Source organism: Hippoglossus hippoglossus, chromosome 19 (genome assembly GCF_009819705.1).
Source record: "Hippoglossus hippoglossus isolate fHipHip1 chromosome 19, fHipHip1.pri, whole genome shotgun sequence".
In the NCBI taxonomy this organism is placed as follows: domain Eukaryota; kingdom Metazoa; phylum Chordata; class Actinopteri; order Pleuronectiformes; family Pleuronectidae; genus Hippoglossus; species Hippoglossus hippoglossus.
The window spans coordinates 8217596-8244499 of NC_047169.1; the positions used below are offsets into that span (position 1 = coordinate 8217596).

The window sequence follows — 26904 nt, forward strand, 5'->3', positions numbered from 1 at the left end:
GTTTTTGAGCAAGATAAAACTAAAACTACTTCAATGATTTATCACGAAACTTGGTGGAAGGATGTGATATGTGTCACGGAAGAAATAATTTCTTCCCCCACTTTTTTGGACTTTGCGTTTTTCTATATTTTCACATTTTTCATGGGCATTAATTCCATGAATCTTGATAAAGAAGAAGCTGATAATAATAACAATCATCATCATCATCATCATCATCATCATCATCATCATCATCATCGTCGTCGTCATCATCATCCTATCTCCATCTGGATACAGCTGAAACCCGATAAAGGGCCTGTCCTGAAATTTAGTCATGTTATATTTCAGGCGGAAATTATCCAGTTGCCTGGAGCCACAACAACATGTGAGATGACACACACACGTCTGATTCCTCTGTTGCAGACACAGAGTCAAATTCAGCCCCAAACATTTTTTTCTCTTCATGATTAAATGAAGAAAACAATTGGGAGCAGAAAACCGAGGCGAGTCCTCTGGGAGCTGGAAACCACTGAGCCGCAGAAATTAACCCTGCCTGCTGTATACTCACTAGTTTATTATTCAAAAACAAGGTTTGAAATCTATCACTTCCTAAAATCTCATGAACTGCATGATAGGACAAAACACCTGAAACACCTGAAACTGTGAATGGATTTTAACGTTTGCACAGAGATGGCACAGGAGTCTCTTTGATCTAGGATTCGAAACACAACATTTTGTCGTCTTTATAAAAGATGAGATGCCGCTGCAGTGAACTCAGCTTGTTTACATCTGTCTCTTACTTCTTCATTCAATTCATTCTTCTGCTAACACATCTCAGTTATTTTTTATTGTGCACACTGATGTTATTCATTACTCTTTTCTCTAGTAGCTTATTATAGTCGACTTGATATCGTCGCTGATGCAGAGCTACTCGGAAACTGGAATATTAAGGTTCATTCCCGCTGGTTTCACTTTGTACAACCGGCTCCATGCTGTTGCTGTCATTATATGAAGAAATAACAGTTTGATTTGAGAGTGTTTTAAAGTTGGAAAGTTTAGTTTTCTGTATCATTCATGTTCCAACACTCACACAAACGCAGCCTCCAGAGTTCCCTCCCTGCCTTTGCATCCAGTGTTTTGTTTTAGTTTCCAAACCCCTTGTCAAGTGCGTCCTTCAAAGCAGAATTCAGAACTCTTCCTATCTTCCTTATCTCTGTGGAGCGTCCTTCACGGGCCCTATAAAGTTCAGAGTCGAACTCTCTCACTTTGCTGTCACTGCCGGAGACAGCCAGCATGCTGCCTGCTGTCGTGAAGCTCTGCTGTGGAATCTCCTACCCACACCTGAGGAGTACGGCAGGTAAACATCGTCCATCATCTCATAGGAATTCAAATGAAAAAGGCAGCTCCGTGACTCCTCAGTTTATTTTTATTTTTTAACCTTTTGCATCTTTTTCTCAATCTTGCAGGACTTCAACGCACAACGATGGCAGTGATAGGCCAGGAGATCGCACACCTGCATCGGTGGGGACAAATAAAACAGCGCATGACATCACATGCTGGTTTGAATTATAACGGTAAATATATTTCAAGCAGACAACTCACGTTTGAAATGTTTATTGCAGCACGAACATAGTTAGTGTTTAGGCTTCTAGGCTCCGACTTCATCACTCCCCCAGATATGATAACAGAGATGAAAGGAGTGATGAAATTCTATTTATAACCCCCCCGTTGGAGGCTACAGGTGGATGATTGGGTGGTGGAGGGGCTGAAGCAACTGGCAGCAATACTGACGCAGCAGCAGCAGCGGGGGGGGCAAGCAGAGGGACAGATGGGAAATTAGACCGCCAAATTGGCAGGTTGTTCCTTAGAGAGCATTGTGGAGAGTGAGAGAAATCAGGTTTGGGGCTGCGCAGCAGCGGTTGAATATCATTTCGTTGGTTTCATTAATTTTTTCTCAAGTGTGGCTGTTGAAAAAAGGTTTTCACTCCAGTACATTTCACAGAGTCCAACAGAGAAGATGTGCCAGCAAAAGAGGATCAGCTGTTCTTTGTGCAACAAGGCCGAGGAGCAATGAGGAAGGCTCTCAGTATGTTGGAGGACAAAGACGGGTGGAAAGTGGAGATCGCAGAGGTAGTGTCTGATTTTAAACATTTCCTGTGACCTGAAGTGTAATTTTATTACACTAACACTTGTATGTTGATCCTGTCTAGAGCACCGGGGATGTGATCTGCAGCAAAGCGATGCCGGGGGCCAGGAAGGTCTTCAGGCTGGAGGCGGTGCTGGAGGCCGGCGTGGACGAGCTCTATGACATCCTGTTCACCAGAGTGGAGGAGATGCACCAGTGGAACCCGAGCATTCAGCGAATCAAAGTGAGCCACTCACCTTTCAACAGGTCTCAAAGAATTAGATATTTGGAAAATTGAAATACCACGTAAAAATACTCTTACAGAAGCCCAGGGTTCAGAGGGTGTTCGGTCAAATATGCTCAGTTTTATTGTCTGGTCGTCTGCACATTTCTGTTTAAAGCCATGATTTGTTGACATCATATATCAGCAGTTCAAGTGCTGCTCTACCAATTAAATTCTATATTTTCGTCTTCTGCCGCAGGTTCTGAAGCACGTCGGGCCCGAAACGATCGTCACTCATGAGGTTTCGGCCGAGACGGCAGGAAATCTAATTGGCCAAAGGGATTTCCTGAGTGTCAGACATAGCTGCAAACAAAAGTCCAGTGTTTATCTTGGAGGAGCAGCGATTCAGCTGGAGGCGTTCCCACCTCAGGCGGGCTTTGTGAGGTAAGAGGATTTTTTCACACACCTGCCAACAACTCTTTCTCAACCCGACATTAATCATACTGTGTTCAGACTTATTCACAGTTTCATTCAACTTCCTCTCATACAGTACAGGTTGTAAAGTCAGAACAGAAAAGACTGTACTGTGACAACCCCAGTTTTTATTTACTTTAGAATTTCAGTTTGTTATGACAGCCTGTTCAACAGCACCGGCTAATATCAGTGGCCTTAAACGTCTGCAGCCGTATCTCGTGTGATTAGAGCGACGTCAGAGGACGTTGAAGGATGTTGAGACAGAGGAACAGACTAGATTACAACAAAGTAATGTTTTTATAGACGTCACATTTCAATTTACATTTACATTTCTGAGGTTTTGCAAAAATAAAAGCACCACATTAACCTTTCTACTTGAGTCAAGTTAAGTAAGTACTTGCTGTTAATTAGTTAAAATATTAAAAGGATAAGTGCGTGCTCACTGTAGCCTAGTCCCTGATACAACAGTCTACTATAGCATTAACTTTGCCTTTTTATGTGTATTCTGTTTAATACAATAATAATAATGATGTATTAATACAAAATCATGCAAATGAGGCTATTCAACTTTCATATTAGTTAATGTTAGTTAATTTGTTAATTAGATAAATGAATGATTTTTATTGGTGTGTTTACAGAGCTGAGGATGGACCGACATGCATCATCATTCAGCCTCTGGACGGGGATACGAGCAAGAGTCACTTCACGTGGCTTCTTAACATGGACGTGAAGGTAAATTCATTCATGCACACACACAAGAAATAGTGAATAGAGAAAGCATCTGCCGACTCACAATGGGAGGAAATATCCTTTTCTGCAGCGATTCATTGTTTCCTGATTGTGCACATTGTGTCTTAGCTCTTTCACTCCAACGATGCTTTAATTGGATGAGCGGTGAGTTTCTCAGATTGGCCATTTTCCTGCTGTTTCCAATAAATGAACAACTCCAAAACAAAAGAGAAGCCCCACTCTCAGTCTGGTCCAAGCGTCACGATACTGCCGAGATGCTCTGAAAAAACATTTGGTCTGAATCCGTTCTGCAGTAAACATCGAGAACCTTGTTTACATTCTCCCAGGATTAACACACACAAATGGCTGTGACCTGGAACGCAACATTTTCACATAAGACGTTTGCTAGAGAAAATGAACTTGCACAAGGATCCTGATGAGTGGCATAAGGAAGCAGAGCTGAGAAGGCCGAGGTGGTGGAGGCAGGAAACAGCACAATCAATAATTTTTCTCCTTCTCTGTTTTCCAATCACCACTGCTATGCTGGAAGTTCATTATTCAAACTTTAAATAATAATTTGACAAAATAACCTTATTTTAAGTACACAGCTTGAATTACAAACAAGAGTTGTCCACTTCGAGGAAGATTCGAGTTTAGGAGTCAGACCTAAAAGTCAGGATGTCATTCTCAACTGTTTCGTGTCAAGATCGACCTTCTAGCTTTGCTTTCCAGTGTTTTCAACCACATCCCATGAGTTTGCTCATTTGTCATGGACACTTTCCAGCTCAGTTCCAGAATGGGACTTGAATTTATATAATTTTTTCTTGCTGCAAATTCATTTACTGAAACATACTGCTACAAGGAAACCAATTTACACATGAAAAGAATATATTTATTGCGCAGCAGGAGAATATCAGGACGTGATATTCAAGCCCTTTTGCTGTTGTGATCAAAAAACAATTTTAGAGTTTAACAGAGATAATGTTGTCTTCAGGGCTGGCTGCCAAAGTCCATTGTCAATCAGGCTCTGCCTCGAGCACAGCTGGATTTCACCAGACATCTCCGCAGACGCCTCACAGCGAGAGCAGACCCTGACTGAGTCTGTGTGACACCCATTCGTCAGCAGCAGCAGCAGCCTGTCATCATTCACAGGGGGAGACTGAGAGACGGAGGCATGGCGACAGCCCGGCTGTTCGGCAGGAGGCCGCCCTTTCCTCGAGTTTCCAGAGGCGCTGCCTGCAGGAGAAGCTCTGCTCCTAACGCTGTGTAGAGCAGAGCAGGAGGAGATGAGTACCAGCAGCCAGGGCCAGCCTGGCACAAAGACAGCTGGCTTCTAATAGGAAATAATATCAAGTCTGCCAATCAAACCTCATTAACACTGTGGAGTCAACACTCCTCCATTGACACATGAGTAACTGCACTCTGCATATGACTGGATAAAATCAATAAAGTGATTTCATTGTTTCATCTTCCTGATTCATGGTTAAGGACACATTCAAAGCAACACCTCATACCAGGAGCCTCTTCTTCATTCAAATGCAGTAAATAGAGGACTTGATTAAAACTGACTGAACCTGTGGATAGAAGATCTGAGGTCTGTAAAAAAACTCAGTGACATTCAGTTATACTTGCTACCCCCCCCCCCCCCTTCCAAAAAAAAATAGATACAAGAAAAACATGATACCAAACCACATCGTGACATGGCATGCAAAGTAGTAAAGTTCAAATGCAAATCCCCAACACAGGGCTGCAGAGGGTTTGGGGTTCCATACTGTGTGCCAAAGCGTCCTTGGGCAAGATGCTCAACCCCAAATTGCCATGTGTGATTGTTGTGGGATAAAGTGCTGCAATGGCAAAACTGTTCTGTGAAGCGCTTTGGGTGGTCATCGAGATTATAAAAGCACAACATAAATCCTCAGACACGCTGATGCAATAAGATGTGATAGTTTTCAACCAAACCTCTAAAATAAAAAAAACTTTTGGTAGAAAGCTTGTTAAGTTAGGTCAGGGGCTTTCAGATATGGTGTCATTGTAGTTTTCTGTACATAGTTGATCAATTTATGGGCTTTCTCAAAAAAATTGTCGTTGTTCTCATGGGGCCCCATACAATCCCCTGCTTTGCCTATCGACGGCCCTGCACATAGTCCTGCATGTCCACTGAAGCCAAGAGAGAAAAAGCCACAACAACAGTAAATAACAACAATCTTGGTTCTTTCAAATGTCTTTTACTTTGTTCTCCATACCACTTTAAAAATTCAATAAATATTAACATTTAAAGCTTTCATTCACGTATGTATATACAAGAACTATACAATAAACATAATGATGTTACGGACTGCAATGCAGGAATGGTGTAACACGATGACCGACCACAGTCTGCAGACTTACAGCATCACCTGTATTTTCCAATTGCAAAACACAACTTTTCATGACTTAAAATTTACACTATATACATTATTATCTGAAAAATATATCAGTTTACAAAAAAAACCCCATCATGATTTATTGTTTTCTGAAATCTTTTTGTGAGGGCACGCTGCAGCAGGGATGATCCTCGCTGATTTATCACCACAACATTGGATGCGGACAATATTAAAAACAAAGAAGCACCGGGGACAGAGATGTCATGAAGCTCTCTGCCTGGAGTGATGACTATGAAACCTGGAGTGTGCCGAGGAAATAATTATAGACCTAATAAGTGTTGTATTATTATCAATTTAAAAAAACTGACAAATCATTCAAAAAAGCTACAGCCATTAAATTACCATAAAAAATGTAGAAACATTTTCGACATTTTGTGCACAATTCTTTTGTAGAAATTTTGAGTAATTCGCTCACTTTCATCCTCAGATGACAAGATCTGACATCACAAAAAATGTGAGCCTAATGTTAGCATGTGGCTAGTTTAGTATGATAACTGTATGCCACCGAGCTTGGCATACAGAGCACTTGTATGCAGCGTTTCAGCTCGTTGCTTGGAAACCTCATAGCAACTAGATGTCTAGAAGGTCCCTGTGTGAGTGTCAATGCCAAGACATTGTTACAACAATGTAACTGCTTCCAAAATCTTAATGTGAATAATATTTTATTACTTGTTTGGTCTAAATAAATTGTGCTTTTTTACCATAGTAACAGGTGCTCTGATTGGTCCACTGTTATGTAATGCACAGCGCCACCTTCAGCTTCAACAAGAACAGGATGGAGTCTTGTCAGGAATTTACAAAACTTGTAAATCTAAACACTATATATATATATATATATATAAAATAAAAAAAGGTTTTAAAATACTTTTTGCAATTTCATTTTCCATTCCACTTAATTCATTCATATTTTTAAAAAGCAGAATACATTAAAAAAAATCTATAACAGGCTTTCAATGCATAATTTTAATCATAATGTAATGAGTAAAAGATAAAATGTATGAATAGATTGTGAAGTGGTCTATAAATATTCTGTTGGCACACTCAGGACCCCATAGCTGGCAGCTGCATGCCTGCAACCATGGCCTTTGACCTCTAGTCATGTTCACAATACCAGTTCAATAGTAGTTCTAATGCACTTGAGAAAAACAGGCTTACACAACTGTACACAGATAAAAACATGAATGTAGCAATGCAGTCATCACATTTTGAACACGTCTTGTAGTCGTTTTATTTTACAGCACCTTTGTTTTGACAACTTTTTTTTCTTCCGTTTCATATTTGAAGCACAGAGGGCAGAGAGACACAGGTCGCTCTGGAGATTTGATGAGGTAACCATCACTGGTCAGTTCACTGGCATGGAAAAAAAAGAAAAGAAAAGAAAATACCTGCAGCCTGACTGCAAGTCTATCAGATGCTACGCAGGCTGAGCTGATGTATGAGAGCGTCTCACTGAGCAGCATGTTCACAGCATCGCTCACTGTCTGTTATTTCTGAGCCGACAGGGTTCTGTGACTGGAGTCCCTCTCGGATCCTAAATCGTCCCTTCTTGACTTGGCAGTGACTGGGCCTAAAGTGCTGTTCGGACTGTGCTCTTTAGAGGCACCTCTACTGGAGTCTGCTGTGGGCCGTGGCGGCTCTGGAGGTAGAAGAGGCCCCGGGTCAGAGTCTCCCTTCCCAGCTATGAGGAAGGAGGCACTGGTGGGGACCTGGGGCAGAGCAGCACCTGCGGATGTGGAGGATTCAGCAGCGGCGGCGGTGGTCGTCAGCGGGGCGGTGGACCATGGCCGTCTGCTGATGGCTTTAGTGGTTTGTGGCGGGCTCTGGGTCGTGGCAGGCAGAGGAGCTTTGGATGATGAGGATTGAGAAGGAGAGGAGGACTCACGTTCGACTAAGACCACAGGGGCATTTTCAATGTCAGGGGCATGAGTGGCGAGGTTTTCTTTCTTGTTGCAAGACTCACAACAAAGCTTATTATATCCAGGGATTGAACAATAACGGGCCAGAACTTCCATTTGACAGAAAATCGATTTATCCCCCAGACATGGCTCATCTAGTAATATCAAGAGAAAAAAACACATAGTAAGAGTGAGATTGAAGAAACAAAAAAACTCATGTAGTATAGATTTTAAAGTTTGTATCTATAAGACTGATTTCTGAGATAAGAAAGGTAGATATATAGATATAGAGATAGATAGATAGATAGATAGATAGATAGATAGATAGATAGATAGATAGATAGATAGATAGATAGATAGATAGATAGATAGATAGATAGATAGATAGATAGATAGATAGATAGATAGATAGGAGTGACAGTGACAGTGACATTATTTTCCGGCCTGATTGGTTATACGTGAAAGTTTTGTTTTGTGGTCGATGGTGAGGGAGTTATACCAGGATGTAATATTGAAGGTGAGGATAGATTCGATGAGTCAGCGGTAAACTACAGTTCAAATGCCCCTGCTGATAAATTACACATTGACTTACTTGAGGAGATTTTGTGGACGGGGTTTTCAGAAACCCTTTGTCGTGTCGCTTCATCTGCTTTTATTGTGGAATTTACGATCGTCTCAACACTGAGAGAAGACACCGGCTGTCCTGGGGTGGATAACAGCAGAGAAAGGACAAAATTAGGCCAAAAGATATTCCTAAAAAGACAAGTTCAATGACGTCTCGCTTTAAGAACAGAGAGGAGTCGTTCAGAAACCTGTAATAAAGCCTGGTGCTATTTACAGATTCAAAAGGCACAACCTGTACTTCCTCATGTTTTTCAGTAAAGCCACTATTTTCCACTCGCTGACTGCACAGAGAAGCAGAATGGTGCTCGCAGCTGTTTGAAGGCGAAGTAACACGACAAAAAAGCTGAAGTGGGGAGAAGCATCAGTGCACAAAAGAGGAAGAAAAATCTTTTCAGATCAGACAACATCCCATTAAGGAGGTCCTTTGTCCTAAAACCCATCAAGTTGCATCAGGCACATAAGTCTAAAGTTCATCGAGGGTTGTCTATTTTAAGGTTTAAGTCTAAAAAGAAAAAATATGTAAATACAAATTCTGTTCACACGACCTTCGTTTTAGAAAACATCTAAATCCAGTGTGCCGGGCCAGTAGGTGGCGATAAAGTCTACATCAACGATTTGTCAAATAACAGAGAAGAACGCTGAGGTACAAGTCATATTGGGCATGCGTGAAGTACACTGTGACCACGTGATTTCAAATGCTCCGTTTTACATGTACTCACGGATACACAGAAACCAGAGTATTTAAAAATCAGCATTTCAGAAGTTTGTAAAAATCTCAGTTTTAGTGACTTATAACAACATTCGGGCCCCAAACACTGAGGGAAGGGTTTCTTTTGCAAAACATCTGCATTAACATGAAAGACTGGATCTGTTTACCCCTCGTGTTCCCAGATAATCTGTGCCAAAGCTTCGGAATTGATCACGGTCCCAGATTGTCAGAAAAGGGGGAATCAGAGAGAAACTGGGCTAAAACCTGTGTCGTCTGAGCTCAGCTTTAGCTTTAATACTTGGAGGACCACACAGTGCAGTCGGAGGAGCTGGTGGGATTCATCATAGAAGCAGAAAAGTGTATTCAATCATGTTTATGTAAATAGTATTACAGGGTGGTGAAAAAAGCTTTAACCCCAAATCCGGGCCTGTTGTGCCAATTTTTGACGTAGCTCATGTGTTTGTCGATGTTAAATCTGCGTTTTAACTGTTAGTTCTGGCTAAATTCTATCATGTAAGCAAATTTTCAGTTTTCTGTGGTTGTGAGATTAACTTTGAGTCAGAGGAACATCATACCATGAGAACAAACCTTAAATCTACTGCCAGGGATTTATGACTACATGCGCAGGATGCAGCATGCATTAACGACCACCCACTAGTTCTGACAGAAAAACATACAAATCTTTTTTGCCACTTGGCAAATGGAAACAACTTGCTCATGCAGAGACAGCTTCTTTATCAGTGCGTGTAATGCGGGCAGCAAACCACTAAATGGATCAACTCTGGATGTGGGTCTCACCTGGACAATAGTTGAGTTTGCAAATGAGGACGGTTTCCGGCTTCTCGCCCTCACATTCTCCGATGGTGTTGTCGCTGGCCTTGCAAACCACCTGCCTCTGTTGGATTCCTTCGCCGCAGGTCACCGAGCACTGACACACAAGACACACAGCCAATAATTCAAACTGTGCGGTAACATTTCATTCTACATTCATTAAGCTTCCAAACATGGTCACTATGCCAACACCGACAACAACACATTGAGCAACTACGATAGTCATTTCGTTGAACCAGTGTTGATGTCTTTGTTGTGCCTGAGTATCCACATCCCCTTCACAACAATCATCTCAAGACTTGTTTTTATTAGAAATCAGTTTGAGTGTTTTCTATTTATAGCATCACAGAATGGAAATCAAGTTAGGTTACATGGAGTGTGTCTATGACAAACAAACGTTAGCTGCCAGTTAGCTAGTTCAGTTACGTACACACGGTTACACCTGGCAGTTTCTTTGTGTAAATATTTAGGAAAACTGACCTCTGTGTGCAAAGCACTTTGTGTGATACATTCTTTTAACATAGTGATGCGTGAATCTGCGATAGAACCAGGCTAGGTTTGACTCTCAGACTGTATATAAAGGTGGACGACGTGTCTCCACTTCCTTCCATTGCACAAAAATGAAGCCAAAATATCCCGGATACAAACACTGGCATCTTGCGCATTTAGAGCCAGACTCTGCACAGTAGCTTTTACTTTAACTAACATGGAGGAGGCAGTTTTATAACGTTTTACAGCCAGACACCAGGGGGCGATGGAGACACATGTTGTCCATCTACAGTCCATTGTTTGACTTTAAACCCCCCCTTACCTGAGACCACGCCCCTGTCCTCCACTGGGCGGGGCATGTAGTGTGGTTACACGCCCTCCTCGTCTCCGGACGGTTCTCGGTGCAGTGTTTGCTGTGGACGGGCCGGTTGGTGCCGTTGTGGAGCGCCTGCATGCACTGCACCACCCTGGTCTGGTAGCCAAGCTTCCCGCAAGTCTTACTGCAGGGAGTCCACTCCTCCACCACCCACCTGTCAGCACAGCGAGTCTCCATGTCTCCGTCGCTAGTCAAGATTGTACTAATGTTCCCTCAATAATTGCATACATTATACTAGGGTTGACATTTAGAGGGAAAGCTATTATAACCATTGTTAATGCTGTATTAGCCATAGAAAAACATCAGTATGGATAGACCGTAAATAGCTGCAGGTCACTCACGTTGGCTGGCTGCACTCTTGCACATTGCAGCGTTTGCGGATGGGTTTGGGCTTTTTGCTGGTTTCACAAAAGTTACGATGCACCAAGCGACTGTCACTTTTTCTCCTGCAGCCGTATTTTGTGTACTGTATGCCTGCGGGGTGGAAACATGACATCATTAATCTTTCAGCGAGGTCATACAGACATGTAGTTTAAGTGAAATAGTGAAATCCGAAAACCAACCATCGTTGCACTCTCGATGCATTTAAACGGAGGCTACAACGACTGATTACTTTCAGGCATCTCGAGCCCAAAAAGTAACAAATCTACAGATATTCAATTAAAATCACACAAGTAGAAAATCGTCATATTAGAAAAAAAATAGAAATAGCAATCGTTTTTCAGTTTGCGAAAATTATTTAAATGATTATCAGTTGCTCATAGATTAATTTAGAATTCGTCTCAAGCATTCAAGCTGCCAGTCCCTTGCAGACCAGTTATAACAATGACATGACGGAAACTACACAAACACAAGACTAGTTTCATGTGGTGGAAGGACCCAATTAACTTTGGTGAGGATCTGGGCACTTTTTTTTGTAACTTTCTTTAACATTGCATAACAGAGATATTAAAAAAACATTTTCACTGTCTTCCCAGGGCATAAATCATGGATCTTGATGAAATCTATGAGTGTGAGCACTTTGGTGCAGCTTGATTTGATTTAAGGGGGCTGTTCGGCCTTGGCGGAAGTATGTGCTCTACTGAGTGCCTGTGTTTTTTTTGTGTGCGTTTTTCAACTCGCTGACCTCCGCCACATGGTTTGGAGCACTGAGACCAGCTCTTCAATGCCCACTCGTAGGTGTCCAGTTCGGCTAGAAGTACATTGTTGTTGGTGATAAGCGGTAACAGGTCCTCGTGTATGATATACTTATACGTCAAGCTGACTTTTGTATCTTCCTCCTGCGGAATAACCTGCAACAAAGAGGAAAAACTTTTATTTGATATAGATAGATGGTGAAAAAGCAATGTAAAAGTACATGATTGAGTCCCACTAACCAGAACGATGATGCCCTCGTGCAGAGGACCAGTTGTTTTCAGGGTCTCCTTCTCATCATCCATGGAATACTCCCACTGTAAACCGTTCTCGATGAAGGTCTTCGACTCAGCGTCCTCACTCTTTGCATTCAGTATGAAGTTCCCAGTAACTTGATTCTTCACAGCTGTAATGAAGGAAAAGGTATTTTATGCATGTGCGGTGGAAAAGAACATAGTTTTTAGTCGCATTTATTACTCGTCTGAAGAATCAAACAGAATTTCTGGATCAAACGTCCTTTGCCACACAACACAGTGTTTTCCTTTAAGAAGGGGGAACGTGTCAGTATGTATTTTGAGATGTTTGGCGTTGTGGTTAGCCAACAGTAATTCCTCCAAGTTGTGTGTCATCTCTTCTTCCCATGAGCTAATCGAAGCCAGAAAGGAAAACAGCGGAGAAGAGAGGAGAGGGAGGGTTTGGCTCAACGCCCCGGAGATCTGGACTCACAGAGAGAGAGCTGCTGAGAGCACAAAGAAGACCAGTCCGTCGCCACTTCACATACTGTGATTTGTGAATAGGGGCTATACGAATAAAATGGGATTTACTGATTGACCTGGAGACGTAGTGACATGCATTGTGCTGCAAACTGCATTTACTGTACCTATGAATTATCCATGCAATGTTCCAACTGCTCAGCTACAGTCAATCTCATTGACGTGACATTCTATCGCCGATCAGATGTCATTTTGTTCTTTTCACGTTGGCACTTGCTAATTGCATGTCACATATCCCCCCCCCCCCCCCCCGAGGGAAATAATACACAAAGAAGTTTCGCTGCAAAACAAGCTGTGTTTGTCGTTTTCTCATTCCTTGTTAAAAAGCTAATCACATTAATGGTGTTTGTTACATTAAGATGGAATTTAGGAAGCAGTGCAGCATGTTGATTTAATAATGTTTGATTTTTCCGATCCGGCATAGAAAACACAGGCGCTGCTGGAGCCTTTTCCTCACCCACTTTACCTTGTGACTTGAATAGAAATGTGCTTCTGAAAGCCTTTCAGTGTATAACTGTGTCAAAAGTGTGTGTAATGCAAAACACCACAGGGGGCATCCCTTCTGGCTACAGATACTGTAAAGTAAATATATATATATATATAACCTTATATTTCTTCATTCTGTTTGATTATGAACCGTCCTGAAACTCTCTTTTTTTCAAATATGCCCTTAGAGCTTCAAAGTTAGCTCTGAAAACTCGCTCCTTCATAGAGGAATGCAGATGAAGCCAGAGTGGATTCACAGTGGTTACAGTAGATTTCATACAGTGCACTTCTCTGCGGCATAAACCTCTTCTCCACCACAGATTTCTTTTTTTTTTTATCTTCAGCATGTCCCAAAACAATCCTCACTTTACTCACTAAAGTGCTATGGAGTCATTTTTTTAGTGGGGCTTCTGAGAAACGGTATGAGGATAAAAACATCAAGGTTGTGGTTATTATCTGAGCCGTTTCCAGACATGAGCACCGGAAAATGTTTGGAAAATTGGGTCCGGAAATCTTTCGGAGTTTGCCTTCCACATACAGTATGACGAACGCAGCAGGAAATTCTCAGAGTCTCTCACACAAATGTTTTACTGTACGCAGCAACTGACTGAGATGTTTGCGTTCTCAGATACAGCCCCTCTGGAAACATTTAGGAAAATGTACGGAGTTCATCGTTGCACTAAAAGCCGCTTTGTCAGTACCATTTAAACAGTTTCTTAGACCTTTTGTGTTCTTCAGGCATTAAAATGATTCAATTCAACATTTCAATTCAGTCCCTGAGCAATTTGATCAGACACTTAAAAGCTGGATCTCTTAGATACTTCACTTTGGGTGTAGGACTTCACTGAACCCTATTGTGCAATCTACAGGCTGTACAAAACCCCCATAAATAATCCAACGTCACACTGACTGAAAAATATCAATTGATATAAAACATGATAAAGTGGTTGGTTTAAAAACTAGTTGGTATTATCTGGCAAGTAGTGATTGTGTCTAAGGTATATCGAGTGATTTTTCATCGGTAAGAAATAATTTAGGAATTACACAGAGTTTTTGACCATGCAGTTTGACCTCAGTGTTCAACACAACGTCACATCCTTCCCTGAACCTCGTACAATTGACCCTTGCAGCCTCAGAGCAGTCCAGAGATTCCAGAGAGACGGGAGCAGGGTGTTGGGTATGTGCTGGAAAACTCTGAGTCCCCTGTTGGAGTGAGTAACAACTGGGAAGTCCACTACTCGGTAGTAATGCAATCTCAATCCCATTCACACACATGAAATCTTTTAAAAAATGGACTTGTGTTATGACATTATAATCACACCCCACTTCTTTTGTCTTCCAGGGTTAAAACACTCACCGATGATGTGAGGGGAGGTGTCGTTCTCTTCAATAACAATGTGGCGAGCTCCTATTGGGATGTCGAACATTTTCAGCATTCCTGACAAGACAAAGAGACGCAGCAAGGTTCAGCCGGGAGCCTTAAACAGTGGGGACTTATTCTGGGCTGTAATAGCAGCCAATTATTTCTGAATCAAGACACTGAGACTGAAAATGTTGTCCTTTGATGATGGTTTGGGATACAGGCTGTGGTCCGTCATAGCAGACAGAGACGATGTGTTTAAGGCCTCGGGATAAGCCGTGTAATATCATGACTCCTGTGAGACAGAGCCGCTGATCTCAGCAGTTCTCTGTCCGCACAGTTGATGATTACCGTTCTTCTTTGGCGTCTTGGTGAGCGTCAGCTTCACGGTGCGACAGTGTGAGTTGTCCCCCTCGCACACTCCGCACTTGTCCTCTTGTTTATAGGAGCCGACCTCCTTGTCGCAGCCAACGTGCTGTGAAGTGGGGCGGGGGGCGGGGGTGGGGGGTGGGGGGGAGATAGTCAATCAAATCTGCATCTGACTTTTACACAGTCTTAGGTTTAAGATGATACGTAGTGGAAACACACCCAGACATAACAGAGCGCAGCCAAAACAGTGCGGGACAGGCCTGCGACAGCGAAAATCCCAACTTTATGCCCAAGGTGAAAATTGAGACAAAATAATGTCTGTGTGTGTTTGTGTTGGAGCAAAGAGAGCAGCGTTCACGATTACTCACAGTTTAGTTAACAAATATCCCTGCAGCTCTTTCCAAGGGCACCACTTTATTATCAAAGCACAATTTAAAAAATGGTTAAGGCCCAGTCGTAATTACTATTATTATATTAATAATAGCTATAATTATACGTAACAATAATAATGCACTCGAAAGTCAGATTCAATACAGAGCTGAAATAAATGAATAAAAAACAATGCGACACCCTCTCTGGTGTTCGACCTTGACTGTACAGGACGGTGTGCGCACAGAGTTCGAATCTGCTGAGGGAGGAACTCTTCTCTGCGCTAAACCTTGAATGTGACATTTAGTCATTCTTAAATTATTCATTGGTTTAGGATTTCTCAGTGAAGGAAGAGGAGAAATTGCAGTTTACAGATTTTTTTAAAGTAATGAACCATAGTATTTTATACTGTATATTTTAAAACGGGCTGTATTTGTGTTTGTCGGTGCACGGCGTTTTCGTAAAAGACGTACCAGACACTCTCCTCGAGCGCACACGCTGAAGGGGTCTGAGTAGCTGCAGCGGGTCCCATCATGCATCACCTGGTTCATGAACACCACCTCTCCTGTTTCCTTTGACTTGCAGCTCAGCTCGCACTTGCGGCCCTCTGAAAACAAAGAAACACACACCCCTCGTTTCAGATCTCCGACAACAGCACGAAGAACACAAGTCAGATAACGGCACGGAAGCAGCGGCTCCTGCAAAACACCCAGCGTCGACTTGTTGCTTTGGCTGACCTCGGAGAGAGCGAGCCAACCTTGCATCACCCTTCACAGACTTACCATCTGGGTGCTCATATGGCAGCCAGGTGTGCTTGATGTTCTTGTGGTATTTGTTGCTCCTCTGGACGCACTGCTGAGCACGGAAGTCCTCGTAAGGTCCAGCACACTCCTCGGTGTTGCACATCTGGTAGTCAAAAGTCGAGCCGGGGCAATCTCGACCCCCGTAGGCAGGCCTGGACCGACACGAAAACACGAAACCACGTTTACCAGCGTGACATTCTAAAGGTTTGATCTTCAGGGGATGATTTCAAAGTTCTTAGGTTGAAATCTGATCCTCCCTCATTCTACACATGCATTGAAAATCCTTTCTCGAGCATATTATAGTAATTTATAAAGAGGATAAACTGGAAAAAGAAATCAAAGCCATGTTGAATGGAAACTGAACTGAAATTAATTTAATATTTATGTTAAGAAAATCATTAAAAGAAAGCTTCACAAGTGGAAGGCGCAATGTTTTTTTCCCCAAAACATATAATTTTTGTTTTCTGAGGGTGTTATTGTGTTCCAGATGTGAGCTTCCCTTTGTGTATTGTATTGTGAGGGAGTCCTGTGCTTGAACAGCATGTTTTGTCAAATCTCTACTACCCACTTACTTTGCATTACACCACAGAATAAATTAAGCCATTATCTGAAGTCTTGCCTGAAGATAAATGCTTGATTACAACCCGTGGGGATGCATTGAAAATGGAAAATGTTATGACATTAAAAAATAGAACTTAAATGGAGTTAGTGTATAGTGGCTCACACTCCGCATCAACAGCAGGATCTAGTATCCAGTTACATTTGACAGTATGCCGTCATCCTCTCTTGGATGAACCACAGAGAGTCAGTTCCCCTCGCTACTCACGGAGGGTCGTTGCACTGTCTGCTGCGGGAGCGAACGCCACCGCCGCAGGTCCTGGAGCAAGAGCCGAACTTTGACCAGGAGCCCCAACTCCCATCGTGGCCCTGAGGCTGCTGGCTCGATCTCCAGATGCAATGGCCCTTGAAGCACCACTGAGAAGACAAGAGAAAAGACAGACCTATAAGACTGAAAGAAAGATTGTAAAACTCAAACTACCGACTTTGAAGCCGTGTCCAGCTTTTCTTTTTATTGTCTCGACTTCGTTTCTTTAGAGAGCTCCGCTTTGCAATTATTGTGCAATGAAACTGATCATTTGAAGCAGATTCAGAGACATTCCTCACCTTTCCTGGTGCACACTCCGTCCCATCCACTGGAGGTCCTTTTTTAGTTTTACAAAAGTACTGGTTGTCGGGGTGACTGCACCACAGCTGCTTGCAAGGGTCGTAGGTTCGAAACTAAATGAGAAAACAGCGAGTTATTCTTGTTGGGAATATTCATGAGCGTAAGAGTCGTCATGCTGCAGGAGGAAAATCCACCGTTACTGTACCTCGCTAAGATGAGGCGCCTGAAACGTTTAATACTCATCAGAGACACATTTGTGATTTTCTATAGGAAATTGTTGCCTCTGAGCCAATCCCATGTGAAAAGCCTTAATATATTCTGCATTTATACAGTAGTGTCATCTCATTTTATTTTGATCCCTTGTGAGGTGATGATTGTCGATGAGAGGGGACCTCAGAGTTTCAGTTGACTCGAGAGCGGACGAATCAATAACTTGGTGTTATTGGTGTGCGAGACTTACGGCTGTGCACATTTTATAACCGACGCCAAAGTCAAATCGGCACTGCTCGTCCATGGAGTAATTTATTCCGGGGAGCTCGGGAAGCTTGGGCCACTTGTGCTCAAAGGGATCATCCAGCAGGCAGTCGTACGAGCTGAGCAGAAGACGAGAATGACAGTCATAAATGTGCCGTGAGGTCTTTGGAGAGATGAAGGAGAAAATTCTTTAAATAGAAAAAAATCGATAACACATAGAGCCGCTTCACACATAAGGTGTCCCAGCATTACGCCCATACGCAATCAGGAGAAATCATGGATTTGGAGAAGCACAATGTACTGTATGTATCGATTGAGCTCCTGCTTGCTGCATCGCGACCAGTGATAGCGGTGGAAAGCCGCTTGGACGAGTGGCGCCATGATGCTCCCCATACTGGTCTCATCAGCACAGCGGTTGCCCTGGCCGTCGTGCTCCATGCCCAGCCTGACGGAAGGAGGAGAAGGTTTATTGAATAGGAGGGGATATTCTCGCAGACACTTCAGATCAGATGTCTCCTCATTCGAATGATTAAATTACATTAGCATTAATCACACATATCATTAATCACTGATACTCTGAGGAAATAAAATCCTTGAGTAAAAGGGACAACTGGTCAAAATATGAGGTAATTCCCTGAAGAAAGATTTGAGCGATTGTGTTCAAGATAATTCAAAGTAACATCGGGCCGGATGGGAGATGATACTCCCAATGCAAGTAATGTCACAATGCAAGCTCTGATTCCTTTGCAAAATGTGTGCTGGCTGTGACTCATTTATGTGAGTGTGTGCATTGTCGATCACGTCAAAAGCACGATTTTCATGTTCAGGGTTCTGCGTACTGAGTCGAGCTTCACTGAACTTTGAATAAACACTTGAACAGCTATTTGTGCAGCAGCGGTGGCGCAGCTTCAAGGTTCTGTGGACTGAGACCCACAGCCGGTCTTTACTTTGATATCTGTCTCAATTACTGGAGGTTACAGTTACAGAGAGAAAGATACAACCAGAATATGCACAGAACAAAAAAACAACCAATTAAAACGGGATTGGGCAGCAGTTCCTTTTATTTGGGGCATGTGGCTCTGATCATCCTAGAAGACTTGTTAGAGAGATATCCTGCAATAAATTACGTTTATCTGTAGCTGGCGTGGTCAGTGATATATTCGTGTCTTCGCGAGCAAGTCGCTAACTTTGTCTGCCATTAATAATAAAAAAAACACAATATCCCTGTGTGATGAGAATATTTGAAAAATGCTTGTCGAGATGAGCAGAGGCGTCAGACGAAGGGTTAATAATTACATGAAGACCTCTTCACCTGGAAAAAGTCATGTGAAGAACTATTGATTAAAGCTGCTTTAAGTCAATAAACCGGCCAACTGGAATTCTATACATCGCTTGTTTTCATTTACGTCATCTGTTATTGTACGTTACCGTTGTAAGGCGGCAAGCTCAAGACTGTGCTCCTTTAGTCGTCACCTTTGTGCGAACGTGGGTGTGTGTTTGTGTGTCTGACAGAAACACTATAATAAAGGCTTTTCACTTTTTACTCAAAAAGCAGCTGTGTGGGGTTTCCTCTTTTCTAGTGTGCAGCTTTATTGCAATAAAATATCATCCAACTTTTATCCTGTTCAGGATCATTAAAAGCTGAACAGGATTTCCCAGCGTGCACGAGGAAAACACGGCGGAATTCTCACCCTGCAGTTTACCACACACCTCAATGGAGACCAGGAGCACATATCACAGAAAAGGCACATGGGTTTTATTATGAGATGAACTGAAGTCATGCCTCGTATGATGGGAGCATTTGAAATTGAATTGGATAATATTAATGAACAGCAACAGGGACTATGGAGCAGATCTCAGATTTGGTTGCTTTTCCATTTAAAACAAATCGTCACTGTCAGTCTGGTGCACTTAAGGGCTGCGTTGGTAAACTGTGGACGCGTTCAGAGGTTAATTACTTGCCTCACACCATGCACACAATAAATTGATGGATGGAGATCATCCATCTGCACAGCACAGTATTTACCCTCTCATTTTTTTCGACATCTGGGATAAAGGTGAGAGTCAGTGTGCTGATTAAAGTGTCTGGATGAGATGTGTGCACATATTCCACGTGACATCAATCACATATCTCCTCTATGAATGGTTATCTGGATTGTTAGCAGTGACTCATCATTTATAATTTATAATCTGTTCAGCCGTCTGTTAGATCTTAATTAGCTGAAGTCACACTGTGAGTCTCATTATTGTCACTGGGGTTTGAACGTCTGATGAGTAAGACCGTGTTTACAGGAGATTGTGAAGCAGTGACGTCAAGATGATACTTTGTTTAACTTCCAGGTCGATAAGCTGTTATATTCTTATCAAATAATTTATAACATTCATCACTCTTTTCAGTTTTCACTGATTCACAATGGAAAAATTAAAATACTTTAATTTACCAATTTTGGCTTTTCTGTTTTTTACTGCAAGTCGACCCTGTTCACTGGAGTTTGAAAGAAAGTGAAAGAAAAGGTGAAAAGGGTAATTTTAGTATTTAATCCAGGGTCGATGGCTGAACGTATGATTCCTTCTATATAAATAGCAGCATTGGTTGATGTGTAAATCAACAAACAAGCAAAGAGTGATGGAATAAAACAAAGCAGAAAACTCAACTGGAGAGCAACTCTTTGAGGGAAAGAACACAGCTCATAAACTGGACTTTTCGGTAACTTCATATCGCCACTTTCTCCTTTGCTTAAGAAACTCTTAATCCTCTTAAAAGCCCTCCTCCCTAACCCCAACACTTTTTCATCTCCCTTAAGGGTAACTTTAAATGTCGTCATCAGGAGCAGCTCTTTCGGAGGATTTATGAATACAGCCCCAGGCCTGTGAGCACTCAGATATAATATAGAGTCTGTCCTCTTTCCATTGTTAGAGGATGAAGAGGTGAGTGACCCGTTCTTTCATGTGATGGACAGTCGATCACGTCTGTCTGGCCAGTTTTCAATGCTTTTGCAGGGGGGGGGTGGAGTTGACAGACCTTTAAATCCTCATTACACGAGAAAGCTTTCACCAAATCGATTTGGCGAGAGCACTTAAATGTGAAATCCAACAGCCGTGCACTCACCGCAAATGAAACGCCAACTTTTCTGCCGGCAACTGTACAGGGGGCATACTAGAAAGTGTTGCATTAGCTTTAAAGCATATGGTGAATGAAAATGTCATCGCCGTCGGAGCTGGGGACGTGACCTGAAGTGGAATCAACATACTTTACCTATAGAATGATTTTGGGAAACTCCATCTCTGAGTTGAGATGAGAGGAAAAGAATCAGTTAAACTCTGATGCCCGCAAAGAAAATTATATAAAACTACCACAAGAATATTACCAACTTGTATTTAGAGGTTTGATTCTCAACTACAATAAGCACCTCTACATTTGGTGTGTGCTGTCATCTCTGTGGTCGGCTGTGGCTGAGGGGGTAGAGTGGTCGTCCACCCATGATGACGCCCCACCCAATAAAACCATCCACAACTCATAATCTTATGGGATTTTTTGGGGGAGGAATTAAAGTAGTATGATGGCCACTTTATTAGGTACAGCAGCACAATCGAATGCACACCCATGCAACAGTCTTACCGCGAGAATTTCCTCAACAAAACTCACAATTTTCATCGTTTGGTGACATTGTTATATAAATTCATTTACAGTCAATGTTTACTGCTTTTAAAAGTGGTGTTGCACAAGACAACATTATATTAGAAGTGGGTTTCTTTACAATGAGGGCAGCAGAATATTAGAAACTTAATTATATACAGCTCAGTTCAACAACAGCCACTTGTTGTTGCCTCAGTTATGTAAGTTATTGAATAAACACTTCAACAACACAACAATACGCAGCGTCATGGGCATGTACTGATCAAGTTGTAGAGATGTACATGATGAAGTAGATACTGAGTGAATGACAAAGACGACAGAGCTATATATATATATATACGTTGCATTACGAGCCCATGAGACTCTGCCGGCCGTGTCATCATCACACCATTACTCACACGTGGCCGGTTTCGTGAGCCACCACGAAGGCGGAGGAGAAGCCGTCCTCGTGGTTCAGAGTGCAGCTTCTCAGTGGGTGGCACATCCCCGTCACTGGAGCGTAGCCTGGGCGAGAGAAAAAAGACCACACAGCCCCAATAATCAAGCACCAGGATGAAGGAGAGAAAGATAATCTCGTCATGTGACACTGTTGAACTTAAGAAGCGTAAGTGACACAGGAGCGGTCGCTGTAAAGGTCTCAATCTTTTCTTGACGTGGGGAACGATCATCAGAGAGACCATATATCTATATGTTCTAAAAAAAAAACAGGCTGTTAAAGGTTTTGCCGTCTCTTTCCTTGATTAAACCACATATCTACACTTGTTTACTGCTTTTGATCTGAAAAATAAGGGCCCAGTTAGGTAGCAACCCTTTGAAAATACAGTAAACCCTCATGATGTACTCATGAGTCTCCGACTGAAAGCATCTGTTCATGATGTATCAGATGATGAAGCATCACTGGTGTTTGAATTAGGTCTGTACTTTGGAAGAAAAGTAGCATTCAATGAATATAAAGTACATCTCCAGGATTTCAAGGGACCTCGCTTAACGTGTATATGTGTGTGTGTGTGTGTGTGTGTGTGTGTGTGTGTGTGTGTGTGTGTGTGTGTGTGTGTGTGTGTGTGTGTGTGTGTGCCTGCAGCCCTTCTGTGACAGCTTGTGCGCCAAACATCGCCTCACGAAACATAAAGAAAGTCCCCAAAGAAAACAGAACAGCGAGCTCCGCAGCCTGTCGTCATTACCCAGCAGACGTTCAATCAATTTCTCACAAACACACACACACGCACACACACACACACACACACACACACACACACACACACACACACACACACACACACAGTAAATCAGGACAACAAACTTTAAAGCAAAGCACAAACATTTGAACATAACTCGATCAAGAGGTGTGCAGCGATTCAGCTTAGTGCGTTTGGGTTTTGGTTCAGAAGCGCCGGCCTTTCCTTTGGCAGCTTTCAGATCTGTTTTGTTTTTTTTTCATGCGTTCTGACTGTCAGAAGATTCATTTTTGGCATGCAGGTAAAAAGCAGAAAAAAGCAGCAGCAGGCAGCCGGTGGTGAAGCGTGAATGTCAGGTTATCTCTGTTATTTCGGTCACAGCCGGATGACTTGATGAGAGCTGCTCCCACGTTTGATGGCTCCGGGGTCGATGGACGTATTTAGTGCTGCGAGTGAAACAGTGAGACATAAAAGCAGATGTAGAGCGTGACCCCGTATCTGAAAGGCAGATACAAGGAATCCAGGGGAATGCAGGTGACATTCCTATAAAGTAGGCAGCTTTGAGAACTTTGCACATTGACGTGAAAAGGTTCAGAAGCAGCAGCCCGGTAAAAATATATGTATTTCTCTATAGCTGAGGAGAGAGATGGACAGCTACTGAGATGCAGATCAGTGATGAGGACTCATTCTCAGCAGAAGCTCGTCTCCATGCGCTCTGCAGCTTCGCCGTGAAAAGAACAGAAGTTTCTTCTGTACGTCCCCATGTATCATGTGTGTGGATATACAATCTACCATCTAAACTTTTGACAAGACGGCGTGATGTGTGCTCTCGACCCCGTGACACGGCGCGCAGTCCAGGCCAGCGCGGTGCAAGGCGCCATAGAAACCAGGCGTTGTTGTGAACACAAGGCAACAGCGGCTATGGCAACGTAGGGATGGTTGACAAGCAAACCAGGTAGCCTCTGGTTGTCCTCTAAACATGACACGTGTGCTTTAAAAAATATACACAGGTCTCTGCAAAAATATTGAGCGTGAGCACAGAGGATGTGTGTTCATTCTGGGCCCGGTTTCTGCGGCGGCTTTTTTGCTGCTCACTTCAAAATTTGTTTTTGAAGGGCTGAAAAAAAGAAATACAGCGTGAGACAAATTCTAAACTGACAAAACAAACATGTATGATGCAAAACTGCTCCCGGTGGATGCATACATGTGTTATTAGGATTCAGAATGATCTATAATAGTAATCTCAATAAACACAAAAAAAAGAAACAGTTAGATAACATAAATGACCATCTATTATCATCATTTCTGTTTTTCTCTACATGCCAAAAATAAATCCTCTTCAGCAAAATACATTTTTCATAACCAGGGTGGCCACAATGTCAAGTCAGCAAGGTTTTGGAAAGCTGCTTGATAATCGGTCTCCTGTGAGGTCGCCGCTGCCAGAATTGGGTTCGTGACCTCAGCTGCAGCCTCAGCTTGTTTTTTTTTTAAGTTTCCATTGACCTTACCTGGGCCAAGACTTGAAGCCAAACCCCTGAGTGTGAACGGAAGCAGATATCAGCACTCAGTCTGCACAGTCCTCGATCGAGAAAAATACAGTACCTTGCATACCTGCAGGACCAAAATCTTGCCTTGTCAGGAAGATGGCGTGGTCATGGTACTCGGCGTGGTCGGGGTCGCGGCGCTGCTGCGTGTTGGCCCACCGGCACACCTGCTCCAGGCTGCGGGATGGGTTGCCACGCTCGATCAGGCTAATCGACTGTGGAAGCACAAGAAGCGGGGGGGGGGGGGGGGGGGGGGGGGGGGGGGGGGGGGGGGGGGGGGGGGTTACCAATCAAGGAGTGAATAGAAAACAAATTGCTCACTTTATCAGTTCCCTATTTAAAGGCCATCGCTCTCACTGAGGTGAAAGACAGCGACGTCTCAGCATTTATGGATGGAGATAACTTTTAGATCGATTTCCCTGGGAGAATCACAAAGTGGAGAACATCTGCTCGGCGAAAAAAAATATACAAAAATCTATAAATGGGACTCGATTGATTGAGTTTAGGCTCCATTCGTCTTTTCCTGTCCACACAACTAATCATTAGTCAGAGAATCAAAGCTGGGACCATTGAGCATGTTTGTGGTTTTTACAGAAAAATTGGATTTTACGGTTCTTTCTGTGTATTTTTGGGTCCAATATGTCGATATACCATTCAACTTGAAACGGCGTCATTAACACCATGTTTTAGCCTAAATGTTTTCCTCAGCCCGACATTTAGGCTTAAAAAAACGGTGTATACGACGCCGTTTCGAGTAGAATTTGAATGTCGGGGCTTGCGGACACTTGGATGACACCACACGAGCAGCATGGAGACATTTTATGTTTAAGAGGTCGCACAGTTACTTCACAGTTGTATTGGATTTGGCTGCGACGCTGTTTACCCCTGAAACTCCAAAAGTGTTTTGTGGACCGAACCTCTTACCCCACCCCTCCATCGGCACAGTGCTGGGTGAATATTCATCTTTAGGTGAACAAACCCTTTTGAACTCCACTGTCATTGTAGGCAGAAGTGACTGGTGGAGTGTTTGTGTGTTACAGGTGTCACAGTTGATTTACGATTGCAGAGAGAAACAGAATCGTTTTTTTTCAGGGTTTTTTTCTTTGTCTGCTGTGTTTTACTTTTATCCGCTTCGTCAACAAGGCTGAGTCGAGGATGAAATTGTGCGGTGATTGACAACAACAACACTGCTCATGCACAATGTGTGAGGCGGGGGTAAATGGAATGAAAGGATCCGGGGGAACTGGCAAAACATTTATCGTTCTTCTCCCCAACGTGTGTGTGTGTGTGTGTGTGTGTGTGTGTGTATGTGTGTGTGTGTGCGCGCTGCAAGAGCCGGGCCGTTGACACATTCAACATGTCTGAGCACATCTAATTGGTGCTGTGCAAACACAATGTCTCTGCTTTGGAAACCACACCGAAGAAGAGCAAATGTAAAATACCCTGTAGTCTCCAGGCCGCACTTGAGGAAAGATGAGTGTACGAGTACAGCAAACAATGAGTCTGTCACCGCGTATCAGATGTTTCGTTTTATCTGCATTACTACAGATTTTGCAGCTTTCCAACAACCAAGGTGATACAGTTAAAATACTGTAGTAGGGGGAAATAATATATATGCAATGATTTTTTTTACTTTGGTCAACAGCAAACTAGAAATACATGCAGTTAAACCACAGTAGGATATGAACCTTAGCAAAGGCCAGGAAGTACCATATAAGAACCCTTCTCATTAGTTTGTCTTTATGTGTCTCCTGGCTGAAATGAAAAAAGAAAAAATCTGTTGTCGCTAATCTATTGTCAATATGAGATACTGAAACAAGCAGCGTCTACTTCTGAATATTCATTTATGGTAATACAAACAAGATGGAGCTATTTCTGAATGACTGTGCTCTGCATCATAAACACATGATAACACTGGGATGATTACACTGTTTTTCAACGTAAGTTCCCAGTATTTCACTTGCTGTACTATTACTAGTAGTACTGTACTATTTACAGCTTCTTACTGTTTTTAAATGTGCAGTTCTTAACTTTGTGAATTTACAACACAATACTGGTAACAGATTTTCTCCATATTTACAGTATGTATTTCAATTCACAGTGAACCCTGCATTTATTCATAATAATAATAATAATAATAATAATAATAATAATAATAATAATAATAATAATAATAATAATAAAAATAAAAATAAAATTACTACTATGAAAAAATGACAAAGGGACAATACTTCTTAGTTCCTTTTAAAACATTTATTAATACAAAAATATGTCACCAGTACAACACAAGCAAAACTTGACCTGAACCTTAACTCTCCTTTACTCTTCCTCCTTCCTCCTTTTCTTTGGCTGGACATTTCAGTTAGAATGAGACAATAAACAGTTTATTGTCAGTGAGTGAGTGAATAAGTGTGTGTGCGTCTGTGGAAGAATCAGCCAAAAGTACCACGTGAAGTCATTCAGCTTCTTGATGAGCGCGCTGACGCGTTGATTCACTGACGTTGCCTTGTTATTGACCGTCTTCCCTCTCTTCTTGCTTCGCACCTTCTCCTGAGTCTCTTTCTCGCCTCTCTCAGGATAAATGCAGGTTCTGAAAAACAATGCAGAACGACCAAAGGATTATTCCAGGAGATATCAATCTATAAACGTGACGTATCAAGCACGAGTCTTTCCGTGACAGTGTAGTGATGCAGAATATTGAAACATGTGATCAAACCAGTGATGACGTTAAAAAGGAA

At 42.5% G+C, this 26904-nt stretch overlaps 2 protein-coding genes across 3 annotated transcripts in view; one reads left to right on the top strand and one right to left on the bottom strand.

Moving 5' to 3' along the window:
* Window positions 1–1065: 1065 nt before the first annotated feature.
* star2 (steroidogenic acute regulatory protein 2) lies at window positions 1066–5077 on the top strand. Its single transcript, XM_034570205.1, has 7 exons — window positions 1066–1336; window positions 1446–1553; window positions 1982–2109; window positions 2190–2348; window positions 2587–2771; window positions 3440–3533; window positions 4525–5077. The coding sequence occupies exons 1-7, from the start codon at window positions 1273–1275 to the stop codon at window positions 4627–4629; spliced, it is 843 nt and encodes a 280-aa protein (XP_034426096.1). The 5' UTR covers window positions 1066–1272; the 3' UTR covers window positions 4630–5077.
* A 1761-nt stretch (window positions 5078–6838) lies between these two features.
* Window positions 6839–26904, bottom strand: part of LOC117752898 (A disintegrin and metalloproteinase with thrombospondin motifs 3) — a 62126-nt gene continuing 42060 nt past the window's right edge. The window contains exons 8-24 of one of the 2 annotated variants that reach the window (XM_034570626.1): window positions 24225–24381; window positions 21846–21951; window positions 18112–18255; window positions 17797–17929; window positions 17336–17449; window positions 16998–17146; window positions 16151–16323; window positions 15842–15975; window positions 14982–15105; window positions 14628–14708; window positions 12254–12417; window positions 12004–12169; window positions 11219–11351; window positions 10824–11031; window positions 9980–10109; window positions 8441–8551; window positions 6839–8003 (exon numbers count right to left, since the gene is read on the bottom strand). In XM_034570626.1, the coding sequence (XP_034426517.1) occupies window positions 7438–8003; window positions 8441–8551; window positions 9980–10109; window positions 10824–11031; window positions 11219–11351; window positions 12004–12169; window positions 12254–12417; window positions 14628–14708; window positions 14982–15105; window positions 15842–15975; window positions 16151–16323; window positions 16998–17146; window positions 17336–17449; window positions 17797–17929; window positions 18112–18255; window positions 21846–21951; window positions 24225–24381 (2793 nt within the window). In that variant the 3' untranslated portion in view covers window positions 6839–7437. The remainder of the gene's footprint in view (window positions 8004–8440; window positions 8552–9979; window positions 10110–10823; window positions 11032–11218; window positions 11352–12003; window positions 12170–12253; window positions 12418–14627; window positions 14709–14981; window positions 15106–15841; window positions 15976–16150; window positions 16324–16997; window positions 17147–17335; window positions 17450–17796; window positions 17930–18111; window positions 18256–21845; window positions 21952–24224; window positions 24382–26904) is intronic. The other variant, XM_034570627.1, reaches the window with a different exon arrangement.

Excerpts from the sequence above, each read along its gene's own strand:
- star2 (XM_034570205.1), top strand. The coding sequence starts at position 1,273 with ATGCTGCCTGCTGTCGTGAAGCTCTGCTGTGGAATCTCCTACCCACAC. Across the intron at positions 1,337-1,445 it reads ACACCTGAGGAGTACGGCAG|GACTTCAACGCACAACGATG; the intron begins GTAAACATCGTC and ends TCAATCTTGCAG. Across the intron at positions 2,772-3,439 it reads CCTCAGGCGGGCTTTGTGAG|AGCTGAGGATGGACCGACAT; the intron begins GTAAGAGGATTT and ends GTGTGTTTACAG.